Raw genomic sequence first — 16,903 nt, 5'->3', positions numbered from 1 at the left:
ACAGGCGCGACAGACGCAGTTACCTCCCGTCCAACATAGGAGCTGTTGCTCTCAAACAGGATGGCCACGTAACGGCCATCGCGGCTGTCCAGGAGCGAAAGGATGTCACTGGGCCTTTTAGGAGAAAAAAGAGGCTTTCAGTGCCTTCAAGAGCACTGAGCGGGCCGTCGTGTGCCAGGGCCCGCGTCACTCGTGCAGACCCGCACTCTGCACAATTACTCTAGACCCCCGACGCCCCCGTTTACGCACAAGTACGCACCGGACGGGGCCCAGAGGCGGGCAGGCAGGGGGCCTGTGTCCGTCCGTGTGGTTCTGCAGAAAGTCGATCATCGTCCGCCTCACCGTCTGTAGCTCTCGGTCGGGCCCTGTGGGGAACCACACCGCCATCACCGCCGCCCATCCCAGGGCCCCCCAGGGCGCGCAGAGGGGCTCGCCGGTGGCCGCCCAGAGACCGCGGTGGGTTCGCACATCAGGAGACGGCACGGAGACCCGTGTGGGAGCCGATGGGCAACAGGGGTGAATCCCCCACCCGCAGCGTGGAGGCGAAGCGGCCGGGCGCGCCTCAGCCCCACCTACGCCACGCTCCCAACGGGCACAGTGACCTCTGACGTGAGCCGCTGCCGCCCGGGGACGGGCCGGTCACGTGCCGGAGCCTGACCTGGGCGCTGGCTACCTGGGTGGCTGTCTCATAAAACACGTGAGGTGAGCATTTGTGTGTGATCTGTGCACTTCTCCAAATGCCTTCTGAATAAAAAAGTTCACTTAAAAACCAAAATTCCACCACCGAATGGCCAAGGCAAAGCATAAAATTCTGGCTGACACGATGCACATTGGAACCCTCCAAGGAAAGGCAGGTCGGACAGGACTGATGCGGGTGTGTCGGGGGGGGGGGGGGGGAGGGGGGACGGGCAGACAGACCCCAGCAGGGGCTCTCTGTGCCCTGAAACCACCCCTGCTTTAGCGGCTTTAGGCAGCGATGCTGAGAGAGTAAAATAGAAAGCTTATGTCCTTACCTTTAAAATTTTCTCCAGTTATAAACTCCTTTGTAAATGCCTTGAAATACTAAGAGGAAAAACAGGACAAGTGAGAAAGAGCCTCATCTGGTGTCTGTGCAAATATTTAAGCAAGGGAATGACCATCAGCTTTAAAAAAAAATTTTCTTTTTTAACATTTATTCATTTTTGAGAGAGACAGAACGAGAGCAGGGTGGGGGCAGAGAGAGAGGGAGACACAGCACCGGAAACGGGCTCCGGGCTCTGCGCTGACAGCACAGGGCCCGACGCGGGGCTCGAACCCACGGACCATGAGATCGTGACCTGAGGCGAAGTCGGTCGCCCGACCGACCGAGCCACCCAGGCGCCCCTTGAGAGCGACCATTGTCTTAAAGAAAGCTTTAGTCCATCTGCTTGAGATGACGTTAAGCGATAGCGAACCACACGTTTCTGCGGGTGTCTGTGGATGTCAGTGTTTCCGACCAGGCTCACCCTGTGTGGGGTGAGGGCTGACCACAGTTCTGCTGTTTACACTCTCTGACCCAACGGGGCTAGAGGCCAGAGAGCTCAACAGGCGCTTTCCCTGACTCGTGGAATCAAACGCGCACCCTAAAAGTTGGCTCTAACGCTCTAAGACACCAAGGATTTACAGGAGAATGACAGACCCTATGTCTCTGAGCAGAAGAAAAGCTCTTTTACTAAAAGAGACACCAAAGACAGTGAAAAGACCGTTACAAGCTGGGTGAAGACATTTCCAGTTCTCACAACTGGAACAAAAAAGGTTAGTATCAGGGCGCCTGGGTGGCTCAGTCAGCTGAGTGTCCGACTCGGTTTCGGCTCAGGTCACGATCTCACGGTTTCATGGGTTCGAGCCCCACATCAGGCTCTGCACTCACAGCGCGCAGCCGGCTTGGGATCCTCTCTCTCCCCCTCTCTGTCTGCCCCTCCTCTACTCGTGCTCTCTCAAAAATAAATATGAAATAAATAAATAAATAAATAAAAAAGAAGAAGAAGAAGAAGGGGGGACACCGGGCCCGTGAACAGAAGACATGGCCGTGGTCACGGGTCAGACACGAGCGAGCACTCCCAGCAGCCTCGCCCGGAACAGGCCGAGTGCCAGCGGTGCCACCGGCACCCGGGGTGGGGGCGGGCACGTTCCCAGGTGACTAAGGCCGACGAGCCTCCGCCACACCCCGCAGTGGGGGTGCTCCGGGCCGCACCCTGTTCACAAGAGACAAGGCCCAGCTCACACACAGCGCGACGCTGCGCGCGTGCAGCCAGAACAAAACGAAACAGGGGAGAGCGCAGGGGACGTGCTCCGCAGGGCTCACGAGACGCGACGGGGCGGGGGCGCCAGGCCACACAGGGCACAGGGCTCGAGGGCCGAGCGGGAGTGGAGGGGACACAAAGCTCCCTCGGAGGGGACTTCTGAAGGCACCGCGAGTGTTCTGGGCAGTAAGTACCTCCCCACGCACTCCCACTCGCGTGCCGGCAAGGGCCACGCCCCTTGACACCTTCAAGGGATCCCTTCACCCTCCGCCCCCGGTGGAAGAAACGGGTAAGACCCGCCTGTGGGGCCACCCGCTGGCCGCTCTCCAGGCGTCACTGGGACAACCTGGCCCGGCCCCGTGCAGGCGGGAAAGGCCCGGCTGGACACGGGCACGAGGGGGTGGAGAGACCTGCCCCCCGAGCTGTGACGGCAGCTCCCGGGCACCCCCATGCCCACCGGGTCGGCAGACCCCGCCTCCCCCCGTTCCCACGGGGCGCCAGTGGGGGCCCGGGGCGTGCGTGCGTGTGCACAACCCGCCAGGGGCGGAGCACAAGAGGGGGCCCCGGGCCAACGAGCTCCTCTAAGCTGAAGCCACACGCCGGCCGCGGGGAGGGAGGACAGAGGGCGCCGCGGAAGGCAGGGCGGTGCTCACCCGGAAGGTGGGGTAGAAGTGGACGTCGTAGGCTCGGCACACCTCGTGATTCTCCTCCTCCGCGCAGTCCAGGGCGGCGACCCGGATGGCAGCAGCCCAGTCTGAAAAGCAGGAACGCGACCTTCGGTGTGGCGGTCTGGCCCGTGTCCGCGCGGCCACCGCCCCCGACCACACGGCCAACCGCTCCCGCTCCTAACCGGGCACGTCCCAGACGCACAGAGGCAGCAGCGTGCACCCGCGGATGACGCAGACCGGGTCCGGGACGTTTCGTGGCAACACTCCCAGGCACGCGCTCCAGTGAGAGACAGGCCCCCAGCGCCTGACCGGCTGTCTCTCTAGGAAGTGCTTCCCCCTGTCCCGTCGCCGGTTCTGGGAGCAGAGCAGGAGCGGCCGTACGTCTGCATCCGCCCGTCTCTAATGGTTGTGTTACGGAAAGTCCTGCACGTGAATGCCACCGAGGTGACGCCACGGCAACGCCACGACCCTCAGCTCAGCATCGACGGCCATCTGCTCCCGCCAGGCCCCGCTGCCGGGTCATGGCCAGCAGTGGCCCGGGCCACCCCGAGTCACACAGACACGCACTCTACTCTGGGCTCACGGCTCCCTAACTGCTCCCTTTGCCCCGTGAGAGTCTGACGGGGAGCCTCCGAGTGGCGGCTGTCTCACCCACTGCTCCGCGAACCCCGCACACCCTCGTTGAAGACCCCGTTGAAGGTCCTCTGTCCTGCGGCTCCCACCATCGGGCTGTGTGGCTGCACCCCCTCCCCCTGGATCTTCTGAAACCTGCACACCTTTGGGGAGACGGCTTCCTAGGTGGCGATGCGCGCTCCCACCAGGAGGCGGGGGACCTCTGGCCGCCCTCCTTCCTACTGATGGCCCGCTGAACGCACGAACTCCTGAGGGCTGCAGCCAGACGGGGTGCCCCATCTCATCCCTGCTTCACTTATGGGCGGGACACGGCTGTACAGAGGAACCTAGCTCACGGCGACCCTGAGGCGAGGTACACACAGGGAGACAGGTGCTCGGCTGGGCCCAGTGGTCACCAGCCTCAAAGGCACAACTTTGACATCCTCCAAAAAGTGAGGTTCTCTCTTTGAGACATTTGATCCTGGGGCACCTGGGCGGCTCAGTTGGTTAAGCATCTGACTCTTGGTTTCAGCTCAGGTCATGATCTTGCAGTTCATGAGTTCGACCCCCACATCAGGCTCTGTCCTGAAAGTGCAGAGCCTGCTTGGGGTTCTCCCTTTCTCCCTCTTTCTCTGCCCCTCCCCAGTGCTCACTTGCTCTCTCTCTCAAAATAAATAAACTTTAAAATAAATTTAAAAAAAAAGAAAAAACACAAACATTCGATCCCTTTCCCTAGGGTTCCGGTTATACAGCCAAGCACCCGCCCACTGGCTCCTGAGGTGGAGACCCAGGCGCCCCACGCGCTGGCTGCCCTGGGGGACGGGCCGGTCCCCCTCACGGTGTCCTGCAGTCCAATGACTTCTCAGTGGGGACGCACGGCCGTCCCCGAGACACTGACCGGGCTCTTTGCTGCCTCGTGTTCGGATGTGACACCACTGGCCTGAACCAGTAACCTGGTTACAAGTCGTGTCACAGGTTTTTTCTGGATTCTAACTATGACCCTAAACTTCAGAGGTTACATTAGCAATATGCCCGGAAGGAGCCACTTGTGCTTAAAAATACACACCTTCCGGGGCTCCTGGGGGCTCAGTCGGTTGAGCGACCGACTTGGGCTCAGGTCACGATCTCGCGGTCCGTGAGTTCGAGCCCCGCGTCGGGCTCTGTGCGGACCGCTCGGAGCCTGGAGCCTGCTTCCGATTCTGTGTCTCCCTCTCTCTCTGCCCCTCCTCCGCTCATGCTCTGTCTCAGAAATAAACATTAAAAAAAGAAAGAAGTGGCAGAGGATTAAAACTCTCCTCGGCTTTAAAAAATACACGCCTGTCTCCCCCACAGTTATAAAAAAGATCTACCAGTATGCATTTTTTTAGCTTCTTTGCTTAGAGACAGAGACAGCGCGCACGTGTGGGGGGTGGGGGAGGGGCAGAGAGAGGGAGGGAGCGAACCCCAAGCAGGCTCCGCGCAGTCAGCACAGAGCCCGACTCGGAGCTCAAACCCATGAACCTCAAGACCACGACCTGAGCCGAAGTCAAGAGTCGGACACTCACCCGACCGAGCCCCCCAGGTGCCCAAGGTTTACCAGCATCGACACAACGCGGAGGACGGACTGGAAAAAACCACAGCCGTCTTTCGCAATCGACGGCCAAGTCCCGTTCCGCTTACGTGGCTCCCCTGAAACCGACTCCGGTCCCGAGGCCGTGGACGGGAGCGAGAGTCACGGGACCTTCCCGAATCACAGGCCACATCTTTCCGGAGTCTCGAATTACATGGAACCAAGGGCGAACAGTTAATACTCTCATCCAATTAGTGCGGCAGATGGCCCAACGCGCAGGGATCAGCGCGGGCTCCCTCCACGCGTGGCCCCCCACCGCCCACGAGGCCCCCTCCACCGCGCCGTGGCCCCCCGCCCTCCAGCGGCCCTGTGGGGGGAGCCCTTCCCCAGCCTGTCATCTTTGCTTCTGTTCCCATCCGTCTGGCCAAAGCGCCTCCTGTTTGCTGCCTCTTTCTTGCCTCACAAGCGCAATTTCCACGACGTGCTTTCATTTCATGTTTAAAAAAAGAAACAGCACCCGCTACCCAGAAAAGGTATGTAGGAAAATGAAAAACTGCCCCGAGGGCCAGCACTGAGCATCGGATACAATCCCGACGAATAATCAAGCCGGACCCGAAACAGAAAAAAGCCGCTGAGAACGCACTCCGAGACGCTCACTACGGTCTGGTTTTCACGGCGGGACTCGGTCCGACTCCCTCGTCCTTCAGATTTTCCCCACTAGGTACGTCTTATGGGCAAAAGCAAACACACCCACAGTCGAGCCTCCGGGACGCGGAGACTGTGTCCCGTGCACCCGAGCTCGGCTGGCTCTGTGTCCCCTGCTCAGTTCCCACCCTCCTGGAGTCCTCAGCGTGAAGAGGCTGCAAACGGCACCCCACAGAGCAGCCGCCACGGGTCACGACGCGGCAGGTGACAATGACGGGAAGCAAAATCGGACCCAAGGCCACGGTGGTGCCGACCACATTTTCGCAACCCTCCTGAGTGTCCCACAGCACAAGAGACCAAGAGACCACGCGAACACGCAGACCTCACGCGGGGCTGGTAGGAACGGCTGTGAGCCCCGCACCCAACAACTCTGTAACCCCAAAGGCAGGACTCCGGGCGCTGAACCCTGGGGAACACGGGCCTGTCAGGCTCGCAGCACCTGCTCCCAGGCTCAGTCTGCTGGCCCAGACCAGAGCGAGGCCTCGAAAGTGCCCCCGGTCCCTTGCCCGCCTCCGCAGCCCCCCAGCCCTGGGACCCTGGGACCCTGGGACGCAGCAGCCGGCCCGGAGGACCCTGGCCCCGTCACGTGCGCACGGCCGGCTCTCAGCACGAAGGACACAGCCGTGTTCCTGGGCGGCGTCCCCACCAGGCCTCCTGGGCTGCCGACTCCAGCTGCTCTGCCTTCCAGTAGACTTCTCGCTCCCCCACCGTGGTGTCTGCCGGTTGTTCCGCCGTAAGAAGGAGCGCGTCCTTTCTTAGCACTGAACTACGTGACTCCTTCAATTGCAACCTTGGCTGGAAGGGGCCCGGAGGGTGCCCAGCCCCCAGCAAGGCATAGGGTCTGCAGGCGACATCACTTCCTGTGTGTCCCCGGGGACCTTCCCGAGGGAGCGCTTCGTGGCACATTTCATCAGCTGACCTGTACCCTCCTCTCCCTCATTCGCTCCTCCCCTCAAGCCACAGACGGGTCTGAGCACACTCCTGCCCCAGGACCTTTGCACCTGCTCTTCCTTGGGTGCAGCACACTTGCCTCTGATCTGCACTTGCTGCTTTATTGTCAATTTCAACACAAACGTCACCTCCATAGAGAGGCCCTCCCTGATTCCCTGCCCAAGCACACTTAACGTGACATGACAAGAAAAGCTCCCTACCAGCCTTGCTTCCAGAACAAAGTAAACTACACAGAGCCTCATGCTTTCTTACCACGTCATCTACCACGGAAGTCTCTCTGTGAAACGGGCAGGACGCCACAGAAGAGGCGGCTGGGGGTCAGAGAGGCTGAGGAAGCCGCCCAGGGTTCAGAACCAGCTGCCCGTCACCCACTGTCACAGGCACGCAGAGCACATGTGACAGGTGTCCACCGACCGGCAAGTTCCTCAACGTGCTGTGGGTGTCTTCCCACAAGTCTCCTCCCTCTAGCCTACCGCCCGCAGACAGGAGACACTCCCCGCTCCCACCCGCCCCTCCCACTCCTCTGACCCCACACGGTCACGCGCGGGAGGAACCAACGGCACCCACCTCTTCAGTGAGCCCCTGCACACGGCGTGCTTCCTTCTTAAATGCACAGAAAGCCCATTCTTTGGAAAAACGGCCTCTCCTCGCATTCCCAGCATATTTCCCACGGCCTCTCCCTCCGACGGTGGCCGTATCCCCACGGGCAGGAGCCAGGTCGGGAGGGTGCGGAGCCCCAGCCCGAGGAGGCCGGAGCACCTCTGGCGCCTCGTCCCGCACTCAGTGCTCTAAAAGCGCTCTGGTCCCTGCCGTCCCAGCTAAGCCTCACATCCCAGCCTGGGATGAGACTGTCACCACTCCCCCCCCACAGGTGACGGAACCAAGCTCACAGGCCCCAGGGGTAAGTGGGGAGTGCCCGGCGTCTGCCCCCCTCGCCCTGGCCTCCTGGCTGCCCCGGCCACGAGTAGCCCTCTGCGCCTGAGCGGAGCCATCCTCTGACCTCGACGTAGTAACTAGGGAGGCACAGGAAGTACCAGGCGGCTAACGGTCCTCACCTCCCAGGTCCCTTCCTCTCCAGGACACTCGTGACACGTTTCCCCCGAGCTCTGCTTTTCCAACGAGCTCCACGCAGGGCGAGCCACGCACGACTGGCAGACCAACTCTCCCGGCTCGGCGCTGACGACGCACCATCCCGATGCACCATCCCGGGAAGGCGGGGAATCTTTCCTGCCTGACGGGGGCGGGGGGGGGGGGGGGGGACACCGGGGTGGAGAAGCAGGCGAGGGCGTCAGGGCAGGCCGGGGCCGGCTGTGCTGGGGCGGGAGCGGCATGCAGAAGCACCGCGGGAGCCACCCAGGCTCGGGCAGCCCGCCCCCGGTCACTGCTCCGAGGGTGGCAGCCAGCCGGGGCCGGGCCACGGCCCTGAACGGCCCCCAACGGCCCCCAGGGTCCCGGGAGCGGGGCCCTTCTCAACCAGCCACAGTCCAGACAAGCGCTTTCTGCCGGTCCCGTCGCCTCGGTGCACCTCACCGCCACCTGCCCCCAGCAGCCGCACCGCACAGGCGCCCAGGTCCCCAGTCAGTCGCGTCGCGGCGGGTCCTGGCCTCCGCGCCCTTTACTGAGCTCGCTCCCATTGGCCCTCCGGGTGCCCCCGAGAGGCCTGGCCTGTCTCAGCAGCGGCGTGCCACACGACATGGGGACCCCGTCCGGAGGCAGATGCGCAGCCCACGTGCTGCCCTGCCTCCTACCAGGTTTGGAGACTCTGGACAACTTACCAGTGTCTGTAACTCAGCTGCCGCACCTGTAAGACAGAGGCCAGGGAACGACCCGCTAAGGGGGCCGCGAGGACAGACGGGCTAACGGCCACATCCCGCTCGCAGCTGGGAAGCGTCTGCTGCTAGAATGTGCTCGGAGCGCGCACCACGGCCAGCAGAGCAGCGGCGAACTCCCGACGACCCCAGGCGCTGCCATCCTACGGGACACTGGGGACCGCCTGGGAGGGGAGGGGAGGGGAGGGAGGGGAGGGGAGGGGAGGGGAGACAGCTCTGGGTGGAGAGCAGCAGGCGGCAGGGAGGGCGGCCATGCAAACAGCTCCAGAGTCAGCGGTGGGGCCAGTCCCTGCGAAGCTGCAGGTGTGGGGAGCCTGTCCTTTGTCCCAGGTGGCACTGACGCGCACAGGGAACCCAGAAACCCCTGCAGGTGGTGAGTGACCAACGGCGTCACCATGGCAGCAGCACAGGGTCCCGGTGTCAGAGAGACCACAGAGCGCGTGCCTCCCCCCTCTCGGTGTCTCGTGACACCCGGGAGGCAGCCTTCCTTGGGGCTCCGGCAGCTCCAGCGAGAGAGGTGGAGACGGCTCCTCCGCGGTCTGTCCGCGGCCCAGCACACGGATTCTGGGTAGACGGGGCGCCCCCGCCCAGCCCGAGACCCACGGCCAGTCGGATGTTCACTTTCGGCCACCACCTCTGGCCTCAGGGACTCTGGAGGAACCGGGCACAGGTCACGGGCAGAGTAGCCACATTCTCCGTCAAAGGCGCCGAGGGTGAGGGCCAGGGTGGAGGGCTCTGACTCAGCGGGTCAAGCCCCCCGGACCTCTGCCCGCGGGCCTCACCCAGCCCAGGCTGCGGGCAACCCCTGCCCACTTGCTGTCTCCGCTTGGCGCCCCAGGCTCGACCTCCCGGAACGTGACCGAAAGAGGCCCCTGGGTCCTCCACCCGCTGTGTCCTGGAAGGCGGGGGGAGCCGGCCCCCCTCCCTGGGGCGCCAGCCCAGGGGCGCCGGCTGCTCTCCCAGTGAGGGGGAGACAGGCGGGAAACGCTCGGTCTGGGCTGCAGATGCCGCCACAGAGAAACGAGGCGGTGCAGACGGAGGTCACCGACGCTGGTTTTTCAGCCTCCCAAGCGCCTTCGACTTTCCCAGGCACCCGGGAGGTGGACCCTGCCCTTTGAAAGAGGGCACAACCGCGGGGGGCTTCAAGATGAAGAAGATCAAGGGAAACCTTGGTTTCGCCGGGTTTTCAACCCACTGCTTCTTCTCATCACAACAGCGAAAGGGCCAGAGTCGCAGTGTCGCCCGGAGAAGCAGGGTGCTTGGCAAGCCCGGTGCTTCTGAAATGCCTTGCAGGGCCTTCAAGAGAGTGTAAGGCCGCAGGAACCTCTGCTCCGACATCTCTGATAAAGGCACTTGGTAAATTCACCAGCGTGAGGGCTCTAGACAGCGAATCCACCCGCGGCCAGTGTCAGGGCATAGTTTTCAAAGAGCTAAAGGCATGACTCGGAAAAGCACAGGATGAACAGGTACCGAAGGGCCCCGTCAGGGTGCGCGGATCGGGCCCAGGGCCACCAGGAACAGCCAGCCTACGAGACAGGGCCCTCCAGCGCCCAACAGGGCAGGAAAACCCTAGCGTTTGGGGTTCTTCTTCCAGACAGAAGCTGTCCGTTCCTCTACCAGAGAAGGTCTGTGAGTCAACGCGTAGCCTCAGAGGCAAAGCCCTTAATTACAGCCATCACGCAAGGTCAAACCCAGACACGTTCCCCCGAAAGCCAGCCCTCGGGGGAGCCTGTGAGGCGAGGCCCCAGCGACACTGAGGACGCCGAGACCCACCTTCTTCTCACATTTCTAGGTTTTAGACGTTCCTTGATGACAGGACTTAGAAGAAAACCAGCTCACCGTGGAAAAGCGACTGGCATCCGCCGAGCGCGGGAACAGCGGCCACGAATCCCCGTGCCCGCCCTGCTCCCAGAAGGAAAGACACCTCACTCGGCACGTCTGACCAGAACCGGACCACCACCTGGTTACAACGCTGAAGGGCCCGCTCCGAGACGCCCCCCACCCCCACCGCTGCCGAAACACTACGGTCCTCCTTCCGGCCCAGACCCACCACCCCAAGTCTGGCCCGCATCGTCCCAACCGCGACCCCCATCGGCCGCTGGCCCTGGTTCTCCAGGGAGCAGGCGCAGATTTCTTAACGTAGACACCAGATCAAATGACCCCCTACTTGAAGCCACTCTTCTTTCCCGCTGCTCAGGAATGAGGACGCGGTTCGCCCAGCCTCTGGACCCGGAGCCGCCGGCTTCCACCCGCGGGCACCTCCCCACCTCCCCACCCTGGAGCCGCAACAGCCGCGTGCACAGTCCTCTGGACACCTGCCGTCCTGCCTGTCTCAGGGCCTTGGCACTGGCCGTGCCCCTCGCCCCTCATCTGCTGAGTGTCGAATGCCAGCCGAGGCCTTCCCCCACAGCCCCGTGCCAATTCCATCATCCTGGTTATCCTCCCAGGACTCAGGAGCTGCAATCAACCTCATTCTGTTTGTGCTTCCGTCAGCGCCCCTTCTTCTGGAACAGGGGCCCCACTCGGACCTTCCCAGGGCCGTTCACGGTTTCTCCGCACCTGCCAGCGCCGCGCACAACTCAGGACAGGTCCCGACGTGCAGAGTCAACGCGGGGCAGACATCGGGCTCTACTCGCACAGGGAGCGGGGAGCTCCAGGCAGCACGGACGGGCCGAGGACAGTGCCACGCGCTGTGCGCAGGGGCAGCCGCCTGCCCGGGCTCCTCAGCACCCCGCCACCAGGCGCGTCTGCACAGCGCCCCTCGACACAGCACTCTGCTCGGCCGGTTCAAAGCTGGGCTGGCCGTCCTGGCGGGAGGGCGTGCTGACGCCTCACCAGGCCTTTGTCCTGGGGAGGAAGGCTGCTCAGGCTAGGCTAGGCTAAGCTAGGCGGGAAGGCTCCTGAGGGAAGCAGATGAGGGAGAATTTCGGTTACAGAGACACCGGCAGTCAGTCAGCGCTCGGGCAGATGGAGGCATTCAGGGCAACACAAAAGACACAGTCCGTTTTATCAAATAAAATGCAAAGCATCTCAAAGGTCTAGCTTCAGGGTGTTGGCCACATTCAACTTGTACCCTCCCCTCCTCCTGCCTCTCCCACCTGTCTGGATCCCACCACACAAAGGAGAGAAACACTCTACACTGAATGCAAATTGCCTGCTTTGGGGACAATGTCCTAAAGCGGGGGGTAAAGGGCACCAGCTGGGAGGCACGCGCCTCCAGGGGCATCCGCTGGGGGCATGGGGGTGGGGGGTTGCAACGCAAGCCCTGCTCTGCTCTCCTCACAAGCCCGTTTTCAGTACCACAGGCTTAAAAAATCCTTGAGAAATAATTAGGCTTCTCTGTGAGAGCAAACTAATATTTATTTCAAGTTTACTTATCAAGGGACCCTATCACTTAACCTTCAGGATTAAGCCTTTTACCAGTACTGGTCAAGTTCTCATGAAAATGTCCATAGAAGTCTGATTTACAGTCCGGCATCAGTTAGTTGTAGAAAATGATTACAGCACAGAGTAATTAACCTCCAAGGTCTAAGAGGGAGCGAGAGGAGGGCAGTCTGGAAGGCGCAGGGCTGTTCCGTGGCTTCTCCGTCGCGGTGCAGGCTGGGCGGGGCGGGGGGAGGGGGGGGGAGGTGCATGGGTGCACACGGTCCACCCACCGCAGGACGCTCTTTTCCCCGGCGCAGGCCCCGTCCTGGGTGAGCCAGGTCTTTTCAGACAAATTCCAAGTTCAAGGGCAAGTTTGGTCTAGAGGTCTGGGTAGAAGTTGAGCCCACATACGGACAAGCAGAGGCCAGCAAGAGTTAGCTACAAGTCACTGGAGGTGGCTTGAGAGTCGGGCGCTCGTCTCAGCCTCCTCTGGGAGTGGAGGCGGGGCGGGCTACCCATGGCGCCCTCGCCCCTCGGCGCAGTGGCCTTAAACTAGCCCCGCACAGTCCGGAGCGCTCGACGGGACACAGCCGTCCCCATGCCCAGCGCATCTCCTGGCGAACTGCTGAAGCCTGGCGACCCTGCCTCAGGAGAAAGGAAAAGCCCCCGGCCCGTCCTCCCGGCCGCACTGATGACCTGTCTTCTCACACTGGCATCGCTGACCTTGGTGCCTGGTGGCGCTCCTCTGGCCATGGTCATCACAGAAACCGGGCCTCCCTGGCGTGTCTCCCTTGGGCTGAAATCACAGCTGCCCAGGCAGGGGGCAGGGGGTACAGCGGCCTTTCCTGGGCCCATCACGAGCTGGCATCTCCACTGCCTGCCTCCAACCCCCCGGCGGCCCTCTCCAGAGTTCAGGCGGCGAGCTCCCGGTGCCTCCTGGGGCTCCCTGCCTCGCACACCCCTGCTGGCGGTGCGCCGTCAGCATCCCTCCCCGCTCGGTCACCCCCACCCCCCCCACCCCCCCCGCCACGAACGCGGCCCGTGGGGGAACGCCAGCTCATCTCCAGGAGCCTGTGGCCTAGCCAGGTGGGCAGAGAGACCAGACCCGGTAGTGAGTGAGGAGCTGCAGGGGGACGAGCCAGAGCACGGACACCGGAGCGGCCAGGACAGAGAGCCACGGGCCCCGGGGCCACCCGGCCTGGTGCTCAGCTGCGTGACCCAAAGTGAAGGACCCGGCCTCACTGGGCCCCAGGGCGACACCCGCTCACGTCTGCAGGACGGAAGAGAAGGTGCGTGCTGTCGGTGACTGCCCGCCGAGTCTCAGGCTCCCTCCCCTTCCTGCCTCACCTAGAATTCCAGGACCCCTTACAGGAAATGTGCCCCTGCTTCCTCCAGACCAGTAAGAAGGGAGAGGGAGGCCCCGGTGACCCTCGACAGGGGCGCTCCTCCAGCGACCACGGTCTCCACAGAGACACTCAAAGGCAGCGCGGTGGTGGGGTGCTGCTGGGGGCCGCAGGTGTCTCCTGTCCGTAAGAGGAGGTGGCACCACAAACCGCTAACACCACAGCTCCGGGCTAAATGATTTCCGGGAACACAGCAGGGTTTTGTCTTACAAAGGACTCAGAAGTGACAGGAGTAAGCAAGCCAGATCCACACAAACACTGCAGGAACTCTGGGCTACACCCAACCGTAGACCTTTTGTTCGTTAAGCCGCCTTGTTACAAGGAAAAACATTTATTTTCAAAATCTTGAAAATGTCAGTTAATTGCCAAAGTTCAATCTAAGTCCTTCAGGAAAGCAAAGTACCCTCAGCTCTGAGCAGAAGACGCTTCCAGAGCGGGGGGGAGGAGCCTCACCCTCTCCAGACCACCCCTCAGGCCTTCTGTCCATTCTGAGCAAACGGAAGCCGCTCCCACCCCAGGTGATGGTGGAGGGACAGCGGGGGAAACAGCGCTGCCCCCACCCCAGGCGATCTCACGCGGGAGCAGAGCCTGTCCCACCTACTAGAAGTCAGTGTTGAGGCTGGGGTGGGGGGAGCAGTGGATGGGGAAAAACGCCAGCTGGATGGTCTCCATTTCAAGAGGGGTGGGGAGGGGCACCCTTGGGGGCCCAGTGCAAGGTCCGTGTGCCCCGGGGACTGGACAGCCCAATTCACAGGTGACTGACGGCACCAAAGGGGTGACAACGGGAGTGAAGCCTGTGTTCACACAGGACATGGGGGGCGATGGGGACCTGCTTTCCTTGGGGGCGGCCGCGGCTTCTCAGTGGTTCCACTGGGAGCGGGCCAGGATTAGGCACAAAAAGAGCCCTGTGGTCGATCACATAGGAAGCAAAGGCTTAAGAGTTAGTGAACTCCAGGGGCACCTGGTGGCTCAGCCGGTTAAGTGTCACGACCTCAAGCTGGAGCCCCGAGTCAGGTTCCATGCAGCGCCGACAGCTGGGAGCCTGGGGCCTGGGGCCTGCTTCCAGTTCTGTGTCTCCCTCTCTCTGCCCTCCCCGCGGGTGCTGTGTATATCACTCTCTAAAATAAACAAACATTAGGGCGCCTGGGTGGCTCAGTCGACTGAGCGTCGTACTTCAGCTCAGGTCATGATCTCACGGTTCGTGGGTTCGAGCCCCGCGTCGGGTTCTGTGCTGACCGCTCAGAGCCTGGAGCCTGCTTGGGATTCTGTGTCTCCCTCCCTCTCTGCCCCTCCCTCACTTGTGCTCTGTCTCTCTCTCTCTCTCTCTCTCTCTCAAAAATAAATAAACATTTAAAAAAGGAAGGGGGACGCCTGGACAGCTCAGTCGATTAAACATCCAACTTCAACTCAGGTCGTGATCTCACTGTTGCGGGTTCAAGACCTCCGTCAGGTTCTGTGCTGGCCGCTCAGAGCCTGGAGCGGCTTTGGATTCTGTGTCTCCCTCTCTCTCTGCCCTTCCCCTGCTCGCACTCTGTCTCTCTCTCAAAAATAAATAAAGATTAAAAAAATTTTTTAAATAAACACACATAAAAAAATTGTTTAAAAAAAGTTAATGGACTCCTTTTCTGGGGAATCCTTGTGTACTGGGGACATCCACGAGGGGGAGTCCATATGCCACGTATCCTGGCCACGGGTGCTTCCCTGCAGGTGCGTCATGGGGCTGGTGTCCCTGAGAACGGTGATCCTCCAGCCGTGGGGCTTGTGCTGACAGGATGCTGGGCCTCACGCCCGGTTTCGGACCCAGCAGACCCGGGTTGGGACCAACGGTGCGTCCCTAACAAGTCCCCAGGTGACCTCTCTTTGGGGACCCCATGTGGAACTCTCCCCAGTGCCGAGGCCCCTGCCTCCAGCAGCGGTTTGGCTCTCGGGACGGACGCTTTGCCCAGGTGCCCCGCGGCTGTCCCCACTGTCTTTCAGACCACAGCTGCTTTTCACTTTCAGCCACATCTCCCTCCGTCCCAGGCCTTCATCCTGCCCGACGCGGGCAACGTCCAATCCTTTTAAGATAACCTTATTTAGCTAAGGGTTGAGTGAATCACACCATCAGGTATGGGTTTTGCCACTTTCGTTTCCAGAAGAAACCTTTCTTCCAAGTTCCAGGGGCCATTTTCAAGGCTCCTTACACGCTGGTTCAACTACAGAATAGTTACACATCTGTGTTTCTGCCACTGAGTGACAAACGAGAACTGAAAAGTTCTCTGCACTCTTAGAGTTTGTTCCCAAAGCAAAGGCTTTGAGAAAGCCCACTAAGGACTTGTCCGTCCACCTCCGTTCTGGCCACAGTGCCAAACACTTGGGACGTCAGAAAACAGGAGATCAAAGAACAGGCCCTTCGGAATCAAAAGGCCCCAACTCCCCGAGGTAATATGAGAATGCATCTTAAAGACAATCTTTTACGATTCTGCACAAAACCCCTACTTAGGCTTTTAAGAAGTTTGGGAACCTGTTTAGTTATGAGAAAATCACAACAGAGTAGGAAAGGAGACTTAAAAAACAAAAGTGCTGGAGGAGAGTGTAGCAATTTGTTATCCTCTGGCCCGCGGAAATATGTAATTAGAGGTTAGCTGAGCACCAGCAAGGGTCCCGCCAAACCTCACTCTCGCTGAGGACAGCACGGACTTCAGAGCGACTCACGTGCCATGTAAAAGCCCGGCCGGCCTGCGGAAGGGAGCCGCAGACCCGCCCCCGCCCCCACCCCCAACTCTGCCACCGGGTCAGGCGAGTAACGAGGGACTGATTAGCACTTGGCAGCTTGATGAAACTGCCAACGACATAAAATGTAGCTTGGTGGATGTCAGGTCAACCACGGGCTGCGCCTCTAGGAACCAGGCGCCTCCCGATGACAGGCTCCGAAGGTCCTGTTTTGCCTCCACAGAGGTCTGCGGGGCATCTGGACGTCGGTCTAAGTTGCTGGCTCGCTCTGAGCATCCACCATATGGCCAGAAGAGGGGGACGGCGCAGGACTTCAGGGGAAGGGGGCTCCGAGGCACGGAGACGGGGTGTGCGTCGGAAAACAGCTAGGACAAAGGCTGGGGGGAGGCACCGACGCTCTTCCCCAAGACCCTGGGAGGGGGGCTCCCCGGTCCGCAGCTGCGGAGTGCGGGCCGGAAGAGGGCTTCTCGCCATTGCGACTCGAGGCCGCCAACGTGCCGGGCTGTCCCGGGGGGGTGGGGGGGGGGCTGGCTGGGGGGCCCGGGGGGGGGGGGGGGCCGGGGTCGGGGGTCCCGCGCGGGCGCGCCTCACCTCGCACGTCCCCGGCCAGGGCCCGCCAGGTGGGCGCGTAGCCGATGCAGTGGCCGCACCACGAGGAGTAGAACTGCACGAGCCACGCGGCCGAGCTGTTGGCCGTGGCCCCGCGCACGCTGCCGCTGTCCAGCACCCACACGGCGTCCTCGCCCGCGCGGTACAGCCGCGCCGCGCCGCCCGCCCCCGGGCCCGCCGCCGCCGCCGCCAGCAGCACGAGCAGCGGAGGCAGCCGCCGGGCTCGGGCCGCCGTCGT

At 61.8% G+C, this 16,903-nt stretch overlaps 1 protein-coding gene across 1 annotated transcript in view; it reads right to left on the bottom strand.

The window, feature by feature from the left end:
* The window catches only part of QSOX2 (quiescin sulfhydryl oxidase 2), a gene marked incomplete at its 5' end in the record, with an annotated part of 30,273 nt that extends 13,370 nt beyond the window's left edge, over nucleotides 1-16,903 (bottom strand). The window contains 5 exons of the mRNA XM_049632669.1: nucleotides 24-114; nucleotides 260-365; nucleotides 1,014-1,062; nucleotides 2,915-3,015; nucleotides 16,648-16,903. Of these exons, the coding sequence (XP_049488626.1) occupies nucleotides 24-114; nucleotides 260-365; nucleotides 1,014-1,062; nucleotides 2,915-3,015; nucleotides 16,648-16,903 (603 nt within the window). The remainder of the gene's footprint in view (nucleotides 1-23; nucleotides 115-259; nucleotides 366-1,013; nucleotides 1,063-2,914; nucleotides 3,016-16,647) is intronic.

The sequence above is a fragment of the Panthera uncia genome, chromosome D4 (assembly GCF_023721935.1).
Source record: "Panthera uncia isolate 11264 chromosome D4, Puncia_PCG_1.0, whole genome shotgun sequence".
Lineage (NCBI taxonomy): Eukaryota > Metazoa > Chordata > Mammalia > Carnivora > Felidae > Panthera > Panthera uncia.
The sequence above is the reverse complement of the archived record's forward strand: the minus strand, read 5'-3'. Positions and strand labels throughout refer to the sequence as shown.